At 39.9% G+C, this 24,000-nt stretch overlaps 1 protein-coding gene across 3 annotated transcripts in view; it reads right to left on the reverse strand.

Annotated features, from left to right (window-relative positions):
- Positions 1-24,000, reverse strand: part of LOC105193776 (lutropin-choriogonadotropic hormone receptor) — a 156,796-nt gene that overhangs the window by 83,448 nt on the left and 49,348 nt on the right. For all 3 annotated transcript variants that reach the window (XM_039450115.1, XM_039450114.1, XM_039450113.1), the window contains 2 exons: positions 16,707-16,850; positions 2,938-3,078 (listed from right to left, as the gene is read on the reverse strand). In XM_039450115.1, the coding sequence (XP_039306049.1) occupies positions 2,938-3,078; positions 16,707-16,850 (285 nt within the window). The remainder of the gene's footprint in view (positions 1-2,937; positions 3,079-16,706; positions 16,851-24,000) is intronic.

Consider the following 24,000-nt stretch of genomic DNA (forward strand, 5'->3'; position numbering starts at 1 on the left):
CACAAAAACGCGGTGTTGTTATGTGTCTTGTCGATCAAGCGTTCCTTTTGTTCCACCCAAAATATCACAGGAAGAACTTGGAATTCATTGTCAGCATCCTTTTACAGAACGACTATCCTTTTGACTTTATTTTTAAAATTATCCAAGAACAATTCAGATGCCTCTTCGTGAGGAGATCTAAACAAACAATTACTTGACAATACAACTGAAGAAGTAGAAAAAATCTCTTGGTTCACTGTTCCATATGTTCCTTCAATTTCAGAAAAATTCATAAATACTTTTAGAAATTCTAACTTTAAAACCGCTTTTTACAGTTTAAATATGTAACGATGCACACATTTGGGTGCCCGAGGCACCCCCGAAAAATGTTATGCATCGTCCCCGGCCACCGACAGCCGGAGAAAGAGAGCCGCCGGGCTATAACCGGGGGTGCCTCGGGCACCCAAATGTAAAAGATAATGAGAACTTCGCGCGGTAAAACCGTGTCGAGCCATCGCGCGCGTCAAGTCGGCGCGCACGCGCACACGAAGGAGCGCGCGTTCGTCCCACTCCGGCGACCCCGCCGTCAAGCGCCGAAAATGACGGAGGCAAACGGAGTCGCCGGGTATATATGGGGCCGCGTGCTCCGATAGAGGCACCTGTTTCCCGTCAGCCAGCATCACCCGCTGATCCGCTGCGTCTGACAATCCTGGGAATAAAAGTGGTCGAAGATTGCTTGGCCACGGCGGAGGTACTCCGCAATTTCCGCACCGCTCCTCATCCTCCGCATCCTCGTGAGCCCGAGCGTCCAAATCTCGTCAAGGTCCTTGGCGAGGGGAGGACGCCCGACCAGCTCTCGAGCCGCGGTTCCCTCCGCCCCTCCACGAAACGCAAGCAAGTGGAATCACCGACACGGGGTTTCGGCCGAGGTACTCGACGCGTTTCGTGGCATCCTAGCCGCCATCATCATCGGCACGCACGCGGCCGCGGTCGCCCTACCGATTCGCGCATCGCCACATCGCGTCGCGAAGCTCCGCCCTTCGCGTACCACTATACCGCGGGAAAGCCGCGCCCGCATCCGAGCATCGCTCGCGTCCCGTCGCCTGGCGACACCTCGCGAATCATATGTATATACCGAACTGTAAATAGCCGCGTTCACAAAGATCTGTCCATCCGCGCGCCGTTCCGAATTCGTGTCTCTTGTCCGTCCCCGCGCACCGAATGTCTGTACTCGTTCAAACTTAATGAGTAAAAGCACACGTAGATTGTATCATACACATACCGCCGACTCATCACTTATACACGCTCGACTCTTTCCTCTCTTCCCGTGCGAGCCCTTTCGATCGTATCGCTCCGACGAGCTAGTCCGCGCGAGAGAAAAACGGCAATATTACAAATAAATTGAGTAGATTTATTAAGGTTCAAAAGGATGCTCTTCCAATTTCTCCCTGTGCAAGGACGTTTGCATATTCGCAGAAGCGTCTCCTCTCAATCTGTCATCATTAATCACAGAATGAAGTGCGGCACGATTTTGATTGGGATGGCGTTGAGATTCTCGATCACGAGAGATTTTATCATAAGCGATTTATTTCTGAAATTTTACACATCAAACAACAATGCAACGGGCTCAATTTACAATCTAACACAGATTTCTTACACCATGCATATTTATCTATCGTCGACAATTTATAGCTTGTTTTTGTTATCTATTTATTTTCATCTGTATGTCTGTTTATCTTTCCGAATATCTGTTCGGCAGTATCCCTTCTTATCAGTTCCATTCTTATTTCAATTTTGACCGTTATATAAACAAGACGTGTTCACTGTTAACTCATTGTTTTGCTCTTAATTATTTTTAATTTTTTAATTTGCACTATTCTTTTATTTCGTTGACATGTGGTCATTTGCGCTGAATTTTTTGTACATATTGGACAATTGCTGACGTTGAGGTGAGTTTATTATTTTAAATAATTTAAACCATGATTTATAATTTTTCTGTCATAGTTCGAATCATGTTCCGATTTTTGACCCTAATAACTCGTCTAAACGTAGCATCTTTCTGGTGAGAAAGACTCTCGCCTCAACCTCAGCTGTGCCTTCTCAATGTATTTACTGAAGATGGCCTGAAGGATGAACCAAAACATCTAATAAATTTAAAACTCTCAGAGATTACATTTTATTGCGCACTACTTACCGCGCTTGACTCATATTTGCCGTTTTTACGTTATTATTATTAAAAAGATAATTAATTTAATATAATTAAAATTCAAAAATATCAAGTGTTTTGCGATCATTTTGACAGTTTATTGTAAAATTTGTTCCAAAATTCGAAAGGACTCGTGTCCAATTCGGACTTTTACATCGAAATTGCAACCTGATCATTGCACTGGTGATTAATCGACCAAATCTGATCCTAGAAATGTTAAATTAGTAAAATATTATGAGTCATAAGACTCAGAATAATTGAATGTTATTGATTACAACTTTAATTCTATAATAACAATATCATAACAGATCGAAAAACGCCTAATTATATAAACTTTTACTAATTTTCTTCTTTATAATAAAATTTTATTTTTGACTGTCATATTGCTCAATTTTACTCAATATTAAAAAAATAATACTTTAAAATCTTTTAAAATTCTATCTAAAAATCGATAAAAATAGAAGTGTCTAATTTGAACCGGTACGTGGTTCCAAATTGAACTGGAAAAAGCGTTTTTATATTTTCCACTATAGTTCAACACAGTAAAAAATACGTCAAAATGGTTTGCAGCAAAAATGAAGGGAATAAAATTATCTTTTCAATGGTACCTTCAGTTTTGCGATCGGACTTCATTTGCGCCTTATAGAGAAAAACTGTAAATAGGTCGGACTTACCCCACTCTCTCCTATTGTTAAGAATATTTTATTTTATAAATAATTTCAACTTATTCAAATTTATTAATTTAAACTTACAGGCTTTTGAGTTTCGGACATTGTCGACAAAGATTAAGAGTAACCTCCTTCAATTGGGAACGATCTAATCTCAATACCTCCAAAGATACTGCTCCATTTAGATTGGGAAAAAGTCGTAATTCCTTCACATTTGATAATATTCTGTACAAAGAGAAATAAAAAAATATAAATATATATGTATATTGTATATACAACACATATAATGTATATAACATACCAGGTGTTGCATTTTTACACCGTAACATTTCAAAAATAATGCATTATTAAAAAAAAATATTTCAAATAAAATTTTTAATAAAAACACTAACTGGTTGGTCTAATTATTCTGCGCATAAATACAATAAGAGTATCAAAAATTAAATATTTTAAGAGATATTTTATATTTTATATCAAAATATGTTAAATTAAAGTAGAAAATATCTCAAAAATTATTCAATTTTATACCATTTTACCCTTATAACTTTTTATGCAGAATGTTATAATAAAATTATTTAATGCATAAAACATTTGGAAAAAAAATGTTTTATACAGGGTGAGGGAAAAGTACTGAAACAGCAAAATATTTCGAAAACTAAGCATTTTAGGAAAAAGTGTTTCAGATAAAAGTTATAGGGTTTTAAAAGATCTATTTACTGATCTTATCAATTTGACCTTGAATGGCATCGCCAAGGTCAGATCGAAATCACATTAACTTTTTTAAATGGAATAACCTGTTTTTGATTCCAGAATCTAATATCTGGTGTCAAGAGCTTTCCAAAACAAGAACGATTATTTTCGTTGAGTATTTTCTGAATTGTTAGACTTGAAGACTACAGTGTACTGTATCAAGCGTCATAACTCGGAAAGTACTTAATAAAAAATAACTTTTGATTGAAATTTATAGGGTTACAATGGTATCACACAATCTATACATAACATCAAAAACGCCCATTTTGGCTCCAATGCTATCCCTGGGGAGAGGGAAGCGGCGGAGAAAGGGAGGGGGGGGGGCAAAAAATCTTAAATGCAATGTGGGGTCGTGTGAAATCAATTTCACAACGTGGGGGCATTAAAATAAATTTTAACCGTATTCCAAACTTCAAGTAAGAACCTGGAAACGAAAAACTAAGAGCACGTGCGCTATTGATAAACGGCAGTGCTAAGGTTTTGGGAATAATTCACGTTTTGATTTATTGGTTGAGCAATTAAGCAAGCACGGATCATCAGAGGGTGGATGTCGCTCTTTGAATTACGCGAACCGCAACAATTACTCTCGATATGCATTACAAGTACGAGACAGTTTGATTTCAATCTTAGATCATACCCAAGTTCTATTCCATTTTTGCTCCTCGAGTTAATTTATTGAACATTTGTTACAGTTTACTGTATCACGTGATTTTTTCTTCGCTGTCTTTTCAATAACTTTTAACCATTAAGTATTCAAGTATTAGTTTATTTAGTTTGACCAATTTTTATTTTTTCAGTCAATGATGTTACGTCTTTCTAAACGAGAACTCATATCTCTTTTGATGATTAGAGGGTAGGGCGATCGATTGAGATCATATAATGATGTGAGACAGCTTTTCAATGAAACTTTCTGCAATGAAGATACTGCCATTTAAATATTTACAGTTCATAGAACGATTAGGCAGTTCAACGATTGGAAGTGTTAAAAATTGTCCAGTATTAGGTAGGCCAAAGTCAGCAACAAATTCAAAAAAATCATTAGACGTTCTACAATCCTTCATCAAAAATCCGCATGATTCAAGCCGTAAAGTAGCTCTGCAGCATAATATTGATAAATGGTCTATTCTTAAAATATTAAAAAATAATAAATTTCATCCTTATAAAGCCCAACTTGTGCAAAAGCTAAATGAAGATGGTTTTGATAGACGCATTAAATTGTGTGAGTTAATTATGGAAAGAATAGAAGGAAGATCCTGACTTTCTATCAAACATATTATAGTTTTCTCAGATGAAGCGACATTTTAGATAAATGGCAACGTCAATCGGCACAATTGCAGATTCTGAACTAACGTAAATTCTTACTGGATTAAAGAAACTCACACACAGTATCCGCAAAATGTGTGGGCAGCCATTCTCAATAATGCCCTTTTTGGTCCATTTTTCATGGATGGAAATTTAACAGCTGCGAAGTACAAGGCTATGCTAAGACATGAAATAATTCCAGCAATACAGTTAATCGTGGAGGGCAATTTTAAGGATACATGGTTTTAACAAGATGGTGCTGCGCCGCATTACGGAAGGAATGTCCGTCATTATCATAGCACAATGTTTCTGGAGCAATGGATAGATAGGAGAGGAGCTATTGAATGGTCGCCTGACCTATCTCCTCTCGACTACTTTCTGTGGGGTTACCTCAAAGAAAGAGTTTATAAAACGAAAATCTGGATGAATTATGAAACCGAATTCTTCAGGAAACTGCTCTTATCCTTCATGATTATATTCAAAATGCATTTCATCTTTTTATCATCGGATAGCCTGTTGTCAAACAGTTAACGGTGCACATTTTGAATAATTGATTATATAAACCTTCCGACACTTGCCTTAGTTGGTTACACGCACCCCCGGTTTTGCACGCACGCATGCACACAAAGTAGAGGGGATTCGGAGTTGTTAACTTGTAACGACCTGTGTTTTGTCCGAGCGCGGACGAGCTCAGGGAAGCCAGGGCTCGAAGGAAGGTTGCCGGGTTAATTAATTCCGAGATCGGGCGTTTAATGAGAAACTACTTTATTTGAGATACAATGCTGATAATATGCGCACGTAGTTCGGGGATACACGAGGTGTATCCGCGACGGTACGGTGACGCGATTTCACAATAGTAAGACGCGGTATGTACAGAACGGGGATCTATTTACATTTTCTCGGTCGCTCGTGCTCGGCCCGCGGCCGGTATGAGAAAGCGCACGATAGCGCGGTCTTGCTCGCGCTTGTTCGGTGTCGTCGCGAGGGCTTCACGGTGTTTACGTCGTTGCCGGCCTTGTCGATCCGCGACGCGCGCGGGTCGGGACGCTTTACGTTAGAAGCCGCGCCGGTGTTCCGCGAATTCGCGACAGGTGCGCGGCGGGATTCCCTTAGTAGGGAATCCCCGACATGAGTCGGTGCCGGCTGCCTCGAGATCCCTCGATGGAGGCAGAGATCTCTCTACCCCCTGGGTGGCAGTCGTTACCGCGGACTCTCGGACGGAGATGGGTGTTGACGGAACCGTTGAGATCTCTCAACGGTGGCAGAGCTCGCTCTACCACTCGGATTCCCTGGGTGCCGGGAAAGCGGGATCGGAAATCGCCGAGATCTCTCAGCGGTGACAGAGCTCACTCTACCACGCGGATTTCCTGGGTCTGGCTCGGAGGCTGGACCGGGGAAGAGTCGATCTCTCTGCGAGATCGTCTGCCTTTTATACCCCGATCTCGGAGAGTCGGGGATGTTCGAGTGGAGCTCGGTTCTCCCCGGAATACAGCATCCCCGCTGCTCCGAGATTGATCTGGTATCGTGCTCTTGCTTGAGCGTACGCCTCTCTGTCGCTCCAACGCCAGGAGCGTGCGAATTAATGCGCGTGCGCGTGGACTTCGGGCGTTTAACGGCGCGCTTGTCGGATTGTTCGCGCGCGCGTGTGTGAGGCGATTATCGGCGCGTAGCGCCTGTTCGTCTGTCCGGCGGGTGTTCGGCCGGACAGGGGAGCGGTTCGTGGCCCCAGGGGGAACGATGCGGAGGTGCATCGTTACAAACTACTGCACAAGCATGCACATCCTACATGCCTTTCTACATGCACTTTTATCCACACGTGTCCGCAAAGAAAAGTCCGGAGAGTTTTTCTCACAAACTCTCATACGATCCCACATTGCATTTAAGATTTTTTTGTCCCCCCCCTCCCTTTCCTCCCCCCAGGGATAGCAAAATGAGCGTTTTTGATGTTATGTGTAGATTGTATGATACCATTGTAACCCTATAAATTTCAATCAGAAGTTATTTTTTACTAAGTACTTTCCGAGTTATGACGTTTAAAGGTTACAGTACACTGTAGCTTTCAAACCTTACAATTCGGAAAGTACTTAACAAAAATAAACTTTCGTGTAGTGTTTTGGAAATGTCTTGACACCAGCTATTAGATTCTGGAATCAAAAATAGGTTATTCTATTTATGTTATGTATTTAAAAAAGTTAATGTGATTTTAATATGACCTTGGCGACGCCATCCAAGGTCAAACTAATAATATTAGTGAATAAATCTTTTAAAATCCTACAACTATTATCTGAAACACTTTTTTCTAAAATGCTTCGAGATATTTTGCTGTTCTGGTACTTTTTCCCCACCCTTAAATATCCAGATAGCACAGGACATCCATTGGACGTCCAGTTTTAGTTTCAGTTTGATCCAAACATCCATGGATTTAATACAAACGTTTTAAAAACGTACATTTCACAACGTACAAAGTATGTTTACATTTGGACATTTTAAAAATGACCATTTTATTCAAAAATTTTTCTATGTTTACTCGCAATGTTTTACTTTCGCTTTTTTAAGAATTTTTTAAAAGTTACACGAGAGGTTTTACTTTTATTATGAAGCATTTTGTGTGAAATGTGCTCTCAATCGGGTTTTAAAGTTCAGACTGTACGCAACGGCAAGCACTGAGCCCAGATTGCACATGGATGTCCAATGGATGTCCATCGGACGTGCGTTTTTGGACATCGCACATCCTTTTTTTAGTACAAGAGATCCGTCGAATGTCTATGACACAAGTTTGGACAGGGACAGTTTCCCAAACCTTTACAAAAAAGATATTTATTTTAGAATGCTAAAAAATTATTTTCCTAACGTTAAATAAAATAAAAATGTTTTTTAAAGTTAAAAAAATTAAGAATTTTTTCCAAAAATTTTTTCTGGAAATTTTCAAGCGGTCAGCCATCCAAATTACTTATATAAATAACATGCTTTAATTATGTTTCATTTTTTTAATACCATATATTGACTTGATATGCATACCCACACAGAACATAATATTTATAGATGTCTACTGGATGTTCTTGCTGGATATTAAGGATATCCACGAATATCAAAATGATAATGCTTTGGATATCCAAATGTCCGCTAAAAGAGAACTGTTGAATACCTACTGGATATCTAACATAATATCCACCAAACATCCATGATATATGTACTACATATCTATTGAATATCTACCAGACATCCATGACATATCTACTAAATATGTGTTACTTAATATACAAATAAAGTGTAATATAAAAACAATTTTTTTTAGTTTTTTAACAAATATTATACGAGGACTATTTGAAAAGTTTCCGGCCTTTTAAGGAAGAATACATAATTCGAAGCAAAATAAAATTTATTTCTTGACGTAGTCTCCCTGCAACTCGATACATTTGGTCCAACGTTTCTCCCATCCTTTTGAACCGTCAGAAAAAAATTGATTGTCTTGAAAAATATTGGTTTACAGCGTTTTTCACGTTTCAACATTGGTTTACAGCGTAATTCAAACTTCAATTCGTTCAATTTTAACATTGCAACCATGCACTTGACAATGTCAGCTAACAGCTTTAGAAGAATTGCCATAGACAAAGTAATGATCAGAATGATTTTAAATTTTTACGGTTTACATATGTCAAGGCCTATCGAACGGCGAAAGAAATTTTTTTCTACAGTTACTTTATGTTGATGAGGCCGAAAACTTTTCAAATGACACTCGTAGCTTAATCTGTTATTTGCTGTTCCGCATGTAAGATTCCTAATTTTGCTAATTACAATTACGTATTATTTTACAATTTTTGAAAACGCATCGGCGTCGGTGGGATTCGAACTTCAGATCTTCGGGACAATAACCTAATACGCTAACACTGAGCTAATCGTACACTTGTGATACCGTTAATAAAAAGTTATATTTGAAGTAAAACTGATTTGAACAGAAAGGAACTTGCATCTTAAGTATCGCGCGAACACTTTTATTAGCCCTTTAATTATTTAGCCTTAGATATTTTTAATATAAGTTATATAAATAACACTCGTTAAAAATTTAACATCTTTTTGGGTTTAAAGTAAACAAAGTTATTTCTGGTACATTTTGATGGGTTGATTACGAATCTGGCCGAAAAAATGTCGTATCACGTCAAGTTTTTAAGATATTCTAACCTAAAGGTGCAAAAAATGAGATTTTTGGCCATTTTCAACGACTTATAAAACGTCGAATAATTTTTTTCAGCATCCAGCTGGGTGTCACATTAAAGTGTTATTCTTACCATTTCCAACGCATATTTGAATGCTATGATCCGATTTTTTTTGCTGAAATAGAGCAAATTGAATTTTTTTATTTTTTAACCTTTTGTGTCACATTTATTTGTATCAAACCGATTGTTTTAAAAATTTGTATCCGAGGGTTTTTTATGTCGCTGATTACAAATCTGAAGATAAATTTTCAAAATTCAAAATGACCGATCTGATACAGCAAATCAAAATCTTAAAAAAATTTGTTGGACATAGATATGTGGACAACACGTGGATATCCAGCGGATATCCTTTGTTGTTATTCGTTGGACATGGATATGTGCACAACACGTGGATATCCACTGAATATCCTCTGTAGTTATTCGTTGGACATGGATATGTGGATAACATGTGGATATCTAGTAGATATCCTCTGTAGATACTCGGTAGACATGGATATGTGGACAACACGTGGATATCCAGTGGATATCCTCCGTAGATACTTGGTGGATATGGATATGTGGACAACACGTGGATATCCAGTGGATATCTTCCATAGATATTCGATAGATAAGGATATATGGGCAATTCATTACATATCTACTAAATATCAAGAACAGATATGGATGTTTCATAGATATGTAGATATCTAAATCTACTGCATATTTTGTTCTGTGTGGGTATGTTAACACAAAATGTTCACAGATCACCACCAAACATCAGTTCGCAGCGGTCTTACAAGTCAAGCAACGATGGGCGAGATTACAACTTGGATGGGTGACCGCTTCCTCCTCCCCTACGGCTGCCGGCCCAGCTTTCGGGACGCACAGCCGCGGGAGGAGGGCCCCCCGCGCTAGTGAGCCCGGCGAGGCAGATCTGACCTAACGGTCCGGGGGAGCGATCGCGCGCGCTACTACGCGCCATCGCTCCCCCTCTAGCGCCTCGCCGGGGTGCTGGTGGGGGAGTGGAAGGAACTTTTTCCTACCTCCTCCCCCCCCAACACTGAGAAGGAGAAGCCGCCGCGCCGGACTAGTCCGGCGCGTAGGGGCCCGGGACATTCGGCCGGGGGGCCGGACTCCCGGGCTTTACCCCCGTAAACACCTCAAGGGGAAGAGGCGGGGGAGGGCTGGTGTCCCTCTCCCCCGACCTGAGGCCGGCTTGGCCTCACGGCCCTGCCGGGGGACCTGTACCAGGGTGCCCCCGGCGTGCTGAGTCGGCCTCGGCCGACCGGTCCAGGGGGCTCCGGAAGCATGCTGCACGCGTTCCCGGAGTCCCCCAGTCAAGGACCAGAGCCGGACACCCGGAGGGGTTTTAGTGGGTATGCCCCCGTCGTCACGTCGACGGCGGGGGAGAGCCCCACATAATCGCCGGGCCTCCCCCGGGGCCTGGGGTATGCGGTAACGCATTTCCCCTCCGTCAACAAAAAAAAAAAAAAAAAGGGTGACCGCTAGAAAAATTCCGAAAAAAATATACTTGAGAAATATTCCCGTTTTTTTTACTTTAAGTAACATTTTTATCTTAATTGACATTAAAAATCGGTTTTTAAAATATTAAAATAAATATTTATAAATAATTTTTTTTCGTAAAAAAAAATATTCCGGGAAATGTGATAGAGCAATTTTATTTACGGAATTATTTTCAGCGACAAAAAATATATTGTATAAGAATCATTTTGTCTGGATTGTAGTCTGAAATTTGTTTAATGTATTAATTTAGTCCAGTTTTAATCTATTGCGTCCTAAAGTGGACGTTGTTAGAAAGTCCATAATAGTAACACTGGATGTTATTAAAATGTTTTTAAGATATTCATAGATCTAATATGTCTAAAACGTCCAATATGTACGTTTTAAGTATTTAAAATGTCACTGTGCTGTCTCGGTAATTATATAGATGAACATATTTTATATATAATTATACATAATTATAAATGATTATATATAAAAAATTTTTTTCCGGGTATACAATTAAATGTATATTAGAACACAGCCATTGTTTTTATAATGCATAGTTTTCGAGATATTACGATTAAAGTTAAAATGGGGCACCTTGTATATACATACATACACCCAGATAGCCAAATGAGTTCAAAATGCCGTTATGTTGCTGTTAACCGTTTCAGCAACTGATGTCGACAAACTAGGGATAAGGTAATTCTTCACTATGTGTGAAATCTTGCCCTCATATGAAATCTAAATTTGATGATGGTAAATTGATAGCATTTTGATGGCATTTCATTATACTCAAAGAATATACGTATGATAGCAACATGATGGCAATTGTTGCCATCGGTTTGCTGTCCGCGTTTAACAGCAGATTGACGGCATGTTGATGGCATCTTGATGACAACATGAGAACAACTTGTCACGATGTGGTATTCGTGATATACAGCATGATGACAGCAACATGATGGCAACATTGGCAAAAATATCAATACCTTACACTTCATATGAAAACAAGTTAATTATTTACATGTAAAAATATAAAATTTTATGTGGGACGTTCCATACACACGTTTAAAAAGAATGAGAGCAAGTATTCATCTCGAGATTACAACAATTAGCTCCTTCTCACTGAAGTGTTAGCTAGTGAGTCAGCCGCCATAGAGCCTAGATATAACGTCTGTAGCCGCACTCGACTCACGAGAAATCCCCCGCGGCATGGTCGCCTAGCGGCGGTGCCAGCACTTACTTGTTCGCGTGGGGTCTTATACACGGCGGGACCAAATGTTATCATGTTAACAAATTGTTGACAACAAACTGCAATTTAGGAACTTCAACAATATTCATCAGTATTCTGCTTTTTGTGTCAAACTTTTGATATCATCAGTGCCATCATTTTGTTCTCATGTTGTTGTCATTATGACATATGCGAATGCGAGCTCATGACGAGCTGTTAGTTTGCTGTCAGTATGACGTATTTTTATAGATAAATGTTTGTTCTTAAAATTTCATTAATTGGTGACATGTTTTTGCTCTCTTGTTACTTAGTTTGCATATAGGACTTCGGTGTCAACAAACTGATGGCAACTTCACAACAACTCGTGAAGTGCATTAGTTTACTTAACATGCAAAATCACGCTTGGCTATCTGGGCACAAATACATTATTAAAATTTCGGTTGAGAGTGTAAGACACCCTATTTACTATTATATATGTACACACACACACACACACACACACACACACACACACACACACACACACACACACCACGCACCCACCCACTCACCCACACACACACACACACACACACACACACAACCACGCACCCACCCACTCACCCACACACACACACACGCACACGCGCACACATACCCCGTCAGCCAAACGTGAACAAACAGATTATTCGGAGAGTCTGCTATTAATTTCTGTTGCTAGAAAGGCAACAGATTTCACACAGACTCTGCAATATCTGCGGTGTCAGCAAACTGCTGTCAGAAATAGGACAGAAACTGTTGGCATTTCATTTCAGCAGAAATTGAGCACATAGTGTTGACAGGATTGTTGTCAAATTAGCGGCAGAAATCAAGCATAACCTGCGCAATACAATCTGATGCCAGACTGGCAGTAGAAATTGAGCAGCGCGTGCTGACAAGACCTGACGTCAGATTGACGGCAAAAAAACGAGTAGGATCTACGCAACAATCTGACAACAGACTAACAGCACCACGCGAACATGCCGTGCTGCCAGCATCTAATCTCAGATAGGCGACAGAATTAGAGCAAGACCTGCACAACACAATCTGACGGCAGATTGTTAGCACAAATCGAGCACCCCGTACTAACAGGATCTGACGTCACGCTGGCAGCAGAAATCAAGCAAACCGTGCTGTTTTGCATATTTTTAAATTGTGGCTTCACTCTTTATGAATTTATTAAGGGTCTATTCAGACAAACTTGCATAATTGCATGCATAAATAACATATGCATAAAGAAAGTGATTGATCCATTTTCTTATGCATTTCTTTAATTGGACCAATCAATTTCTTTATGCATATGTTCTGTCGGTTTCTATTTGCATTCTATACGCTGCAATTTCTATCTGCACCTGTCCGTGATTGTGTATAGAAATGCTATTCGTATCTATCCGCATGTATTTGTCCAGATTTCTATCTGCATCTGCCCGCATATTATAAATAATTAAAACCCGTTCCTGGCCATGGTTTGACTAACAAAAATATTCAAAAAAGTTGGAATCGGAAATAGGATTAAAGCATAAAAAAACATTACTGATGTAAAAAAAACTTTTCAAAACTTAATTTTGCAACTAATTGGTATAAAAAAATTATTAAAAATTTACTCTAAAAAAGAACTGATTGCGATAATCGATTCAACGGGAAAAATTACTAAAGAAACGTTGCAAAAATAAATTTTGCAATTAATTTGTTTATAACAATTAAGAAAGTATTATACATGTTTCTTGAGTCATTTTTCCCGGAGAATCGATTGGAGTAATAAGTTTTTCTCTACAGTCAATTTTTAGTAATTTGTTATAACAATTAGTTGCAAAATTGATTTTTGCCAGCGTGCTTTTTACGTCAATAATGTTTTTTCATGCTCCGGTACTATTTTCAATTGTTGTTTTCTTGACTATATTAGTCTGGAATGGGTTTTAATTATTTATATAGTTTATATAGTTTATTTTAAAAATATTTAAGGCTAAATAATCAAAGGGCTAGTAAGAATGTTTGCGCGATACTCAACACGTAACTGTAAGTTTCTTCTTGTTCAAATCAGCTTTACTTCAAATATAATTTTTTATTAATGATATCACAGGTGTACGATTAGCTCAGTGTTAGCGTATTAGGTTATTGTCCCGAAATCTTAGGTTCGAATCCCGCTGGCGCCAATGTGTTTTTAAAAATTGTAAAATAATGCGTAATCGTAATTAGTAAAATAAAATATATGGAAATTAGATTAACCTATAATAAAAATAAGAATAAAATCTGCAAGAAAACCAAAAAAAATTTTTTTATCATAAAAATTTTTGAAATTTTTAAATAAAAATGCTTGATTTTTGCTGCCAGCGTGACGTCAGAACTTGTGAGCACGGCATGCTCAATTTGTGTTAGCAGTCTGCCGTCAGATTGTGTTGCGCATGGCATGTTTGAATTCTGCCGCCTATCTGGCGTCATGTGCTGGCAGCACGGCGTGCTCACCTGGTGCTGTCACTTCACTGACATAGGATATCAACAGGTTCTGTCAACAAAACGTAGAATTTGAGATCAGTTGAGTTCAGTCTGCCAACACGTCTTAATCGAATCTGCCGCCAGCCTGCCGACACAATGTTAACATTTTGTTGGGAAGATAGTGAAGATAACTAGATTGCATAATCTAGTTTCAAAAGTTGAAAATTGCAAATATAAAGTAATATAATATGTCATAGTATATACCCTGATAGCCACCTGTCTGTGTTGTTGCTGTAAAATTGCCGAAAACAAAGGGCATTAGTTTTCAGCAAATTTAGAACAAGGTGTGTGCCTCATTTGCCTTTGGTTTGACATTATATGAATTCAGCACGTTTTCCTGTCAATATGCTGCGTATTTGCTGTCAATGGTTTATCGCTATACATAAAAAGCAACATAAGAGCAAGTTGCCAACAACATGTGCTGAGTCATAAATTTCAGCAAAAATTCAACAACATGTCGAAAACGGTTAAATATGTTTTATACTTTTTTTTCAAATATATAAAAAATAAATAAGTTAATTCTTCTTTCTGCTGAATTGTCACCACCCTGCCAAAAATGTGCGATAAAACCGATTCAAAAAAGTAATCCGAATCGATCGAGATTTCTACACCAAAAATACGGTATTAAGACCGATTGAAAATGAGATCGGAATCCAGATTTATTAAAACAGAATACATTAATGTAAAAGTAATAAATGTTTAGTTTACAAAAAAGTATTTCTTGTATCCTTTTCGTTAAAAAGAATTAAATTTAAATTAAACATTTAATTTATGTATAAGATTAAATAACAATACAAATTGTTATTTACATATAAAAATATAAAATTTTATGTGGACCAATGTTCCACACACACGTTACGTTTGAAAAGAATGAGAGCGAGTATTTGTCTCGAGCTTACAACAAGCAAGTCCTAAAAGCTTACGGAAGTATGAGCTGGGGTGACCGCCGCGGTGGCACCTAGATATAACGCCTGTGGCCGCACTCGACTCACGAGAAATTCTCCCGCAGCGTGGCTGTCTAGCGGTGACGCCAGCATTCACTTGTTAAATCCATTTCAATCCGATCTCATAGCCAAGTAAATAATTAATTTACACCTGTTTATTTATTTCATTACACACGCTCGCGCAAACACACAATCACATACGCACACGCGCGCACACACACACAAATCATTTTCGACATTTTATTTGGCTACAAGACAATAATTAATATATTTAATGTTTTTAACAAATACACGACAAAAGCACAGCATCATAATCTTTTTTTTATTATCGTCACGTTGCTCTTATGTTGTTGAAAATGATTGATAAAGCAAAATGTTTTCCACGAATAGAAGTCATTTTGTTGGCAACACAATAAGCAACAGTTGCTCTCCGTTTGCTTTGAATCTGCTGACATAAAATGTCTCAAATCTGCTCTCATGTTGTTGGATATGTAGGACTATGCGTTACGTTTTCAACAAATACACAGCAACTAGTCGAAAATTCATGCTCAGCATTAAGTTGCCTGATTTTGCAAAACATGCATGGCTATCAGGGTAGATTTGAGCAGTCTAGATTTCTATACTATGACATGTTTTAACAACGCTTTGCTGAGATACCACAACATAAAAAGAATAAAAAAACACAAAAAAGACAGAAAATGAAAAAATTTTTTACGTTAAAAAATATAATTTATAGATCAAAAGCGTAAATATTTTAATAAACAATATGGATGCTAATATAGAGAGTTACAAGTAAGTAAGTGATATGTTGATGTGTCAGTGCAAATATAATAAACAAACATCTAATATAAAATGGTTTAAGAAATAAAAACATCAAAAAGTTGCAAATAATTGCGTGTATAAAGGATCTAGACTACTGAAATCTAAACACCCCATGATATTACAATAAGGTCCTCGTGGCTTTTAATTATATTTGGAATTTCCAATTCTTGGAACTGGATTACGTAATTTATTTTTATCATTTTAACCATTAACTGTTTAATGGATCAACTAGTCATAATTTGATTCACATTTTCACTACCTGCATTTTTATTATTTATATCAAACTAAGAGTCAAACTATTTATATGTAATTCATTATTGGATCAGATATTGTTTCACATGTGAATATCCTATGTTGATTTTTATATGATATCATTTTATTCTTTATTCCTTATCAAGTTTACTTTAATATTATTTAAGTAGTTATTATATAATATTCTATATAAATGTAATGATTAATGCCACATAATTTAGTTTATCTAACAAATTGTTTATTATATAGGCAAATCTTTGTAGATCAGCCTATAGAGACCTATAGAGCGATATTGAAAATAAGTTACCTCTATTCAGTTACATCAATTAAAAATAAATTACTTACAACTTACGAAGTTTGCCAAGATTCTGGAAGGTTTCGTTGTGTACTTCCTTAATAGGATTTCCCCGTAAATCGAGCGACATCAAATTACTTGCGGGGCGTAATGCATCTCTTGTGAGGTGTTCTATCTTATTATTCGATATAGACCTGTAGAAATATATGGAAATTTAAATTAATCTAGATGCGTCGAACTTAGACAACAGTGAAAAATACGTAAGTACGCAAACACAGAAAAAAAATAGTATGAAACATTAGTTAAAAGGAATATATTTTATTTAATAATTGTTCATATTTATTTGTTTCATATATAAACAAAAAAGTATATTTTCATTTAAAGATAATTTTGTTTATGCATTAATATATGTATATATGTATGTATATGCACGCACGCACGCACGCATGCACGCACGCACACACACACACAGGGTGGAGGAAGATGCGATTGACGTCAAATTGTTGGAAAACGTCGACGTCAAATTGACGTCGTTGTTTCGACTTGGAAACGTTTTAGATGCTATCGACGTCAAATTGACGTCGATTCAACCTGTCAGTTCTCCCTAGGGACAGGAAGCCTTTCCAGTTGCTCAGACACTTACACTTGCCGGAGCGACAGTATCAGATGAACTAATACGAACATTATGGCTAGGCCGACTGCCAGCGCAAACACAGGCGATTTTAGCACCACACACGGCCAACAGATTGGACGAACTCGCACAACAGGCAGATAGAATCCAGAGGTAGCTAACAAGGCCGCCGTGGTGACATGTAACACAACGGCAGCCAATCAGACAACAGGAGGCGCCCAATCAACAAGCCAATTAGAAGTCCTAGTTAAGCAAATGGCGACACTGACCACGCAGATGGGCAACATGATTAAAAACCTACAACGCGGTCACCAAAGAAGCAGAGCAAGGGATTGTTCCCGGAACCGTTCAAGAAGCCGAAATCCAGGACTATGTTACTACCATAGATGATTTGGAGACAAAGAAATGCACATAGCCGTGCACGCACAAAGGAAAGAACAAGGAGAGCAGTCATTGATGTCGGCCGATGACGAGCACCCCACAAACAATGCCGCCTCTACGTGACAGACCGAAATAGTCAAATAATGTATCTCGTAGATACGGATTCAGATGTATCTACCCAACACAAATATACAACGGACAACAACAAATATTCACGGAATACACACTGTACGCGACAAATAGCACCATAATCCCAATACATTGCACGCTTACCATCCAACCAGATTTAGGCCTAAGACGAGCATTTCCATGGAGATTCATCGTGGCAGACACAAACCAACCAATCATCGGGCCAAGTTTTCTGGCCCACTATCAATTGCTATTTGATATGAAGCGGAAGATGCTGATAGATGGGAATACAGGATTAGCAATACAAGGAGCAACAGACGCGAGAGGCATAAACTCGGTAAAGACACTAGCAAACCACGACGGCTACCATGGCATCCTAGCAAAATTTTCAAGCATCACACAGCTTACCGGCCGGTAGAAAAGGGTTAAATACGATACAACTTATCACATTGTAACAATGCCAGGCCAACCAGAATTCTGCAAACCAAGGAGACTCGCACCTGACAAACTAAAAGCGGCGAAAGTTCGAATTACTATTCCAAAAAGGAATTATACAGCCATCCAAGAGCTCGTGGGTATCCCCTCTCTACATGGTATCAAAGAAAGACAATGCTTGGAGACCATGCGCCGACTATCGACGATTGAACGCACGAACAACGCCAGGTCGGTACCCAATACTGCATCTGGAAGATTTTTCACAAAACCTCCATAAAAGTAAGATCTTCTCAACGCTCGATTTGATACGGGCATATAATTAGATACCGATCAACCCGGCGGATGTCCCGAAAACGATACCACGATATCACGATACCGTTCAGACTCTATGAATACAAATTCATGCCGTTCGGGTTACGCAACCCATACAGCACGGAAAATTGCAGCAATGTTGCAATGTTGCAGATTGCAATGCAATATTACGGAGACATTGCTGAAACATAAATTAACAATATGCCTGCATCATCGCATGGCATATGCCAGTAATATTCCGGTAACATTGCAATATCATAATTTTTTAATAAAGTAGTGGCAATAAAAAGTCAGAGCAAAATATTCGCGTATAATAATATATTAATTTAACTTATTCATAATTATTCAACTGCATTTAGCAAACTTAGGTCGGGCGAGGTTACTGAATTTTCCGCTGAATCTTTACATTCCCTAACAGTACAATCGTCTATATATCGACTGTAAGATGACTCATTCAAGTCAGGTTTTAAAAGTTGACTGCAAATCGACTTTGCATAATTTAATTATTGTATTATATTGATATATATTTTCTAATTACATTCTTATTTAAACAAATAACAGAAAAATTATTCCAAATGCTATTCTGCATTTCCGAAATTAGTAAAAAAAAATTATAATTTTATATTTGTTTATATAAATACTGTGCTTTAATTATACATATTTCATTTTTTTCGATAACGTATATTAACCTGATCTACCAGTTATATACACATATCAGCATAAAGTGTTCACAGGTCCTCATGAAGGATCAGTTCGCAGCGATCACGGAGGTCAAGCAACGTTTACCGGAATCGCGATGGGTGACCGCTTGGAAATTTCCGAAAAGATTCCCGAGATTTTTTTTTGCGAAAAATGTTTTTTAAAATGTTACCCAAATATTGTTTTGTTTATTGGAATTATGTGCTATAATAATATTTATATGAATATTTTGGAAAAATGGGATGTTTTAACGCAATATTTCAAAAAACGGATATGTTAATGTTGCTACAATCTTCCAGCAATGTTGCAGTAATGTTTCGCAATCAAAATGCAATATTACAATGTTTCAATGAAATCATTCTGCAATGTTCCTGCAATCTCTGTGCTGTATGGGAACGCCGCCCAAACGTTCCAGCGATTTAACAACGTGTTACACGGATTGAATTTCTGCTATGTATACATAGATGACATACTGATATCTTCAGCAAAACAGCAAGAGCACGAGGATCACTTACGTCAAGTGTTTGCAAGGCTGGACAAATACGGCGTCAGGATAAACCCCGCCAAATGCGTCCTCGGAGCGGAGAGGATCAAGTTCCTTGGTTACAAAGTGATAACCGACTAAACGAAGCCGGTACCGGAGAAGACAAAGGCCATATGAAACTTCCTGCAACTAGTAACAGTAAAACAACTCTAACAATTTCTGGGGATGACCAACTACTACAGGAGATTCATACCAGGAGCAGCAAAGGAGCAAGCAGCACTCAACGAAGTATTAAAAGACCCGATGACAAAAAGAAAGATGCCGATAACCTGGACAACAGAGTTATAGGAGGCATTCGAAAAAAGCAAGGAGGGTCTAGCACAAGCCGCAGAGTTGGCACATTCGGATATCACGGCTGAAATACGACTCGTCACCGACGCTTCAAACATAGCCTTGGGAGCCGTATTGCAGCAGAAAACCACAAAAGGATGGCAGCTACTAGCTTTCTTAAGCAAAAAACTCAGTGCCACGCAAGCAAGATACAGTCCATACGATAGAGAACTACTGGCAATCTACAGCAATACATCAGCAGTTCGACATTTTCGTCACATCGAGGGTTGAGAGTTCGCTATCTACACGGACCACAATAGTCTACGCATTTAATCAGGATCCACTAAAGAGCTCGCCACGTCAAATGAGACAGCTAGACAATTCACCACGGACATCCGGCCGGGCAAGAAAACGTGGTCGCCGACGCGCTGTTGCGTGTCGAGAGCATCACACAAGCTATCAATTACAAAGCGTTAGCCAAGGTACAAGAGGAGAATCTTGCTCAGAACCCAAACTGCAGAAATTATTAGACAGCGACAGCAGCCTAACACTAACCAAAGTCCCTATCCCGGGAACAATCACTACGATATACTGCGACATCAGCATGGCAGTAGCACGTCCATATCTCATAGTATAATTTTGGAGGCAAGCCTTCAAGGAACTACACTCCCTGGCACACCCCGGAGTAAAAGCAACAGCTAGATTGGTATCCGAACGGTATGTCTGGCAAGCATCAAACAAGATTGCAGAGGATGGGTAAAAGCGTGCATACAATGCCAAAGAGCAAAGATTACACGACATAACGCCACACCAGCGAGAACCATCAAAGCCCCAACAAGGAGGTTCAAACATATCTACGTGGATATCTACAGTGGACCCATTGTCAATGTCGCAAGGACACCGTCACTGCTTTACGATTGTCAACATGACACGATGGGCAAAAGTAATTCCACTAGAAAACATAACAGCGTAAATGGTCGCTAAGCAAACATTCAGCAACTAAATGGCCAGATTCAGAGCACCCGCGCAAATCACAACGGATCAGGAATGGCAATTTGAGGCCAAAATGTTCCATCAACTGATGCAACTCGCCGGATCTAGACACATCACGACAACAGCGTACCATCCACAAGCAAACGGAATGGTGGAACAATTCTACCGGCAGATGAAAACGGCAATCAAATGCCACGAAATCAAACGCTGGACAGAAGTTCTATCGGAATAAAAACTTTTCCTCAAAATAAGAACTGCATAGAAAAAAGACCTAAAGGCTACGCCAGCAGAACTCACGTACAGGGAAAACATACTGTCACGTCCGCGACGCCACGGTCTCAATTTTTTCGTTCGGCATTGACATTACACAGACGAAGAGTCGGCATTCGGTAGCAATAAATCGTCAGGTCGCATCCTTTATATTTTCTTTTCTGGTGCCGGACTGTCGCGACAGAGCAATCTGCATGCACGGCCAGTAAATTATAAAACTCAAAACTTCATGGTACCCTAACCCTTTTTTTTTCCTCTCCTCCTCGGCGACAGAGCAACTATACGCACAGTCGTAAGCCATAAGACGTCCATAACCCTATGTCGCCTTAACAATTCCAGCGACGGAATGTCGCGACAGAGAAATCTGCCACGCGGTTGTTAAACCATAGGGGGGCGAACTGACGTGTTTTTCTGACATTTTCCGGTGCCGAATAGTCGCGATGGGAAGGCCCACTCGCACGGCACTTAAGAGCCAATAGAATTCGAGTTTCTTTATTAAATGATTTTGAGTGGTGGACGCACCAACATAAAACCCCACCGAGGGTGTCGACTTGCCGCCAGTTTTGTCTAAAGAATTGTATAAATAGGGATGCAATGCTTAGTTCGGATAGTGAGTTAGTTCAGTCGAGTCAGTATAGCCGGGACAGTTCCGTGTCGCAACCGTAGCGACCGAGTTCTGCCCGAGCTACTAGTCCGCGTTACCCGGTACAGTGATCCACTCTCATTCCACTCCTAATTCAAAGTCAGACTCTAGATCAGCGCTAACATTAAATCGAGGCTAACCTTAATTGTCTAACACTAAATTCAATTCTAATCCTATGTATAACGTAGTTATAGTTCAAATAAGTTGTGTTGCTTTTCTTCCTTACGCTTACATTAATAAATTGTAACCTACACGCTAAAACGCTTTGCTCAATATCCTGCTACCACCCATCCTCATGCATGCGATACCGCGAGTGTAGTGCACAGGCAAAAGTATTGCGATCGAGGCCCGAGGACAACCAGACAGCCAAGAAGGACGAGGACAGTCATCACCGAACCAGTGCGATCACCCAGGCACAGGCAGCAGTCCCACGAGCAGCCGCCATCTCAAAGCTAAGTCGCAACACCCCAATAAGGCATGTCACATGATTCGTACCTCTCGACCGCGACCCCTTATTTCCGCTGGTTACACTCCGGGGTTTGTAGCCTAGCCAGTTTTTACCGACACCAACTAAGCCAGACTATAATTTGCCGCGACTGCTACGGTAAAACATCCGAACGCGACCGCGTATATTATGATTCCGTCACTCGCCATCGCTTAATTATCGGCGGGGACGAATGCGTATGGTGCTCATCGTGCCGCACTCTAATATCATACCCCGAAACCGCGGTCGCCTGCACCGAGTGCTATGAAGCACTAACTGACCTTGCGCGGCATTTATTTGATTCGGACGACAAGCCGTACCTTAAAATCGAGCCTACCGTGATAGAAATTGAAGAATCGTGCGAGTGTTCATTTCCCGAGGAGTAATAACCGTATACGCTAAATTAAAGCATGTGCCCCCCGCCGCGCATTGCCATTTACTCGGCTCGTGTCCAACGCGAAGCGAATCGCACGTTCAGTACATGGTTACGTAGTGCCCGATGCGTAACTTCTCTGTATTTTCGTGATGACAATGAATCAACAATAGTTTGCCTTGAGTGCAAAGGCAAATATTCAAGTACCGAAAAGGGAAATTATCTCGGGGTAACAACGCACTACATACACCTCGGCCATTCATATAATCCGCAAAAGTGCGACTTCTGTCACGCGCCTGTAGCTGCCCGCCGTCACCCTCTCGATTGCGACCGTTGTCCCCACGAGTTGGAAGACTTCATAACGTATCTAATCCGAGAGGGAGATAGTCCCTGGAACGATCCTGACGCAACCATACTTGCGCTCTCGCGACACACCTTTTAAGACTATAAAACCCTCCCCTCTTAGCCACCGGTCGCGGAGAATCGGGCCCGCCGCCGGATAACCCGGCCACGCGATCCGCTCCTGGGCTGTGGAGACCCCGGAGCCTAGGCTTCGAAACAGCCAGTTTCGCCGAAACGCGCGTATTCCGCCCAACGGGGGACCGCGCTCGGTCGGGACGTAACAATACAACTACCAGGGCAGTTCCTAGAAGACAATCCAAGCAGGCAAACATCGCAGAGCAACTTCATAGATTCTAAAACAAGCAATAGCAGACATATGCCCTCAGCTGAAAAGACACAGACAAAAGACAACGTCCGTCTTCAAAGACTTGGCAGTTTTCGTTTGCCACGACGCTCCAAGAGAAGCTCTATAGACACCGTACGACGGACCGTACAAAATACTTCAAAGAAGCAAGAAAACATACAAGCTAAAAATACGAGGGAAAGCAATCAATGTTTCGATGGATCGCCTGAAGCCTCCGTACACGCTCGAGGTAGACGACGGACCAGAAGAAGGGACCCAGCTACCAGAAAGCACCACACGCAACAACAAAGGACAGCCCGAACAGAAGCAGCCAATACAAACCAAGAGCGGCCGAACTTCAAAGCCTACAGTCAGATTCGGCTACAGCTAGGGCCTTACCACAACCAGAGGGGTTCTGTGGCGGTTTACACACGCCACAAAACGCGGGCGCCTGTAAAATAACAGCTCGCCATACTCTACGGCCACCATGCGCGA

The sequence above is a fragment of the Solenopsis invicta genome, chromosome 5 (assembly GCF_016802725.1).
Source record: "Solenopsis invicta isolate M01_SB chromosome 5, UNIL_Sinv_3.0, whole genome shotgun sequence".
Lineage (NCBI taxonomy): Eukaryota > Metazoa > Arthropoda > Insecta > Hymenoptera > Formicidae > Solenopsis > Solenopsis invicta.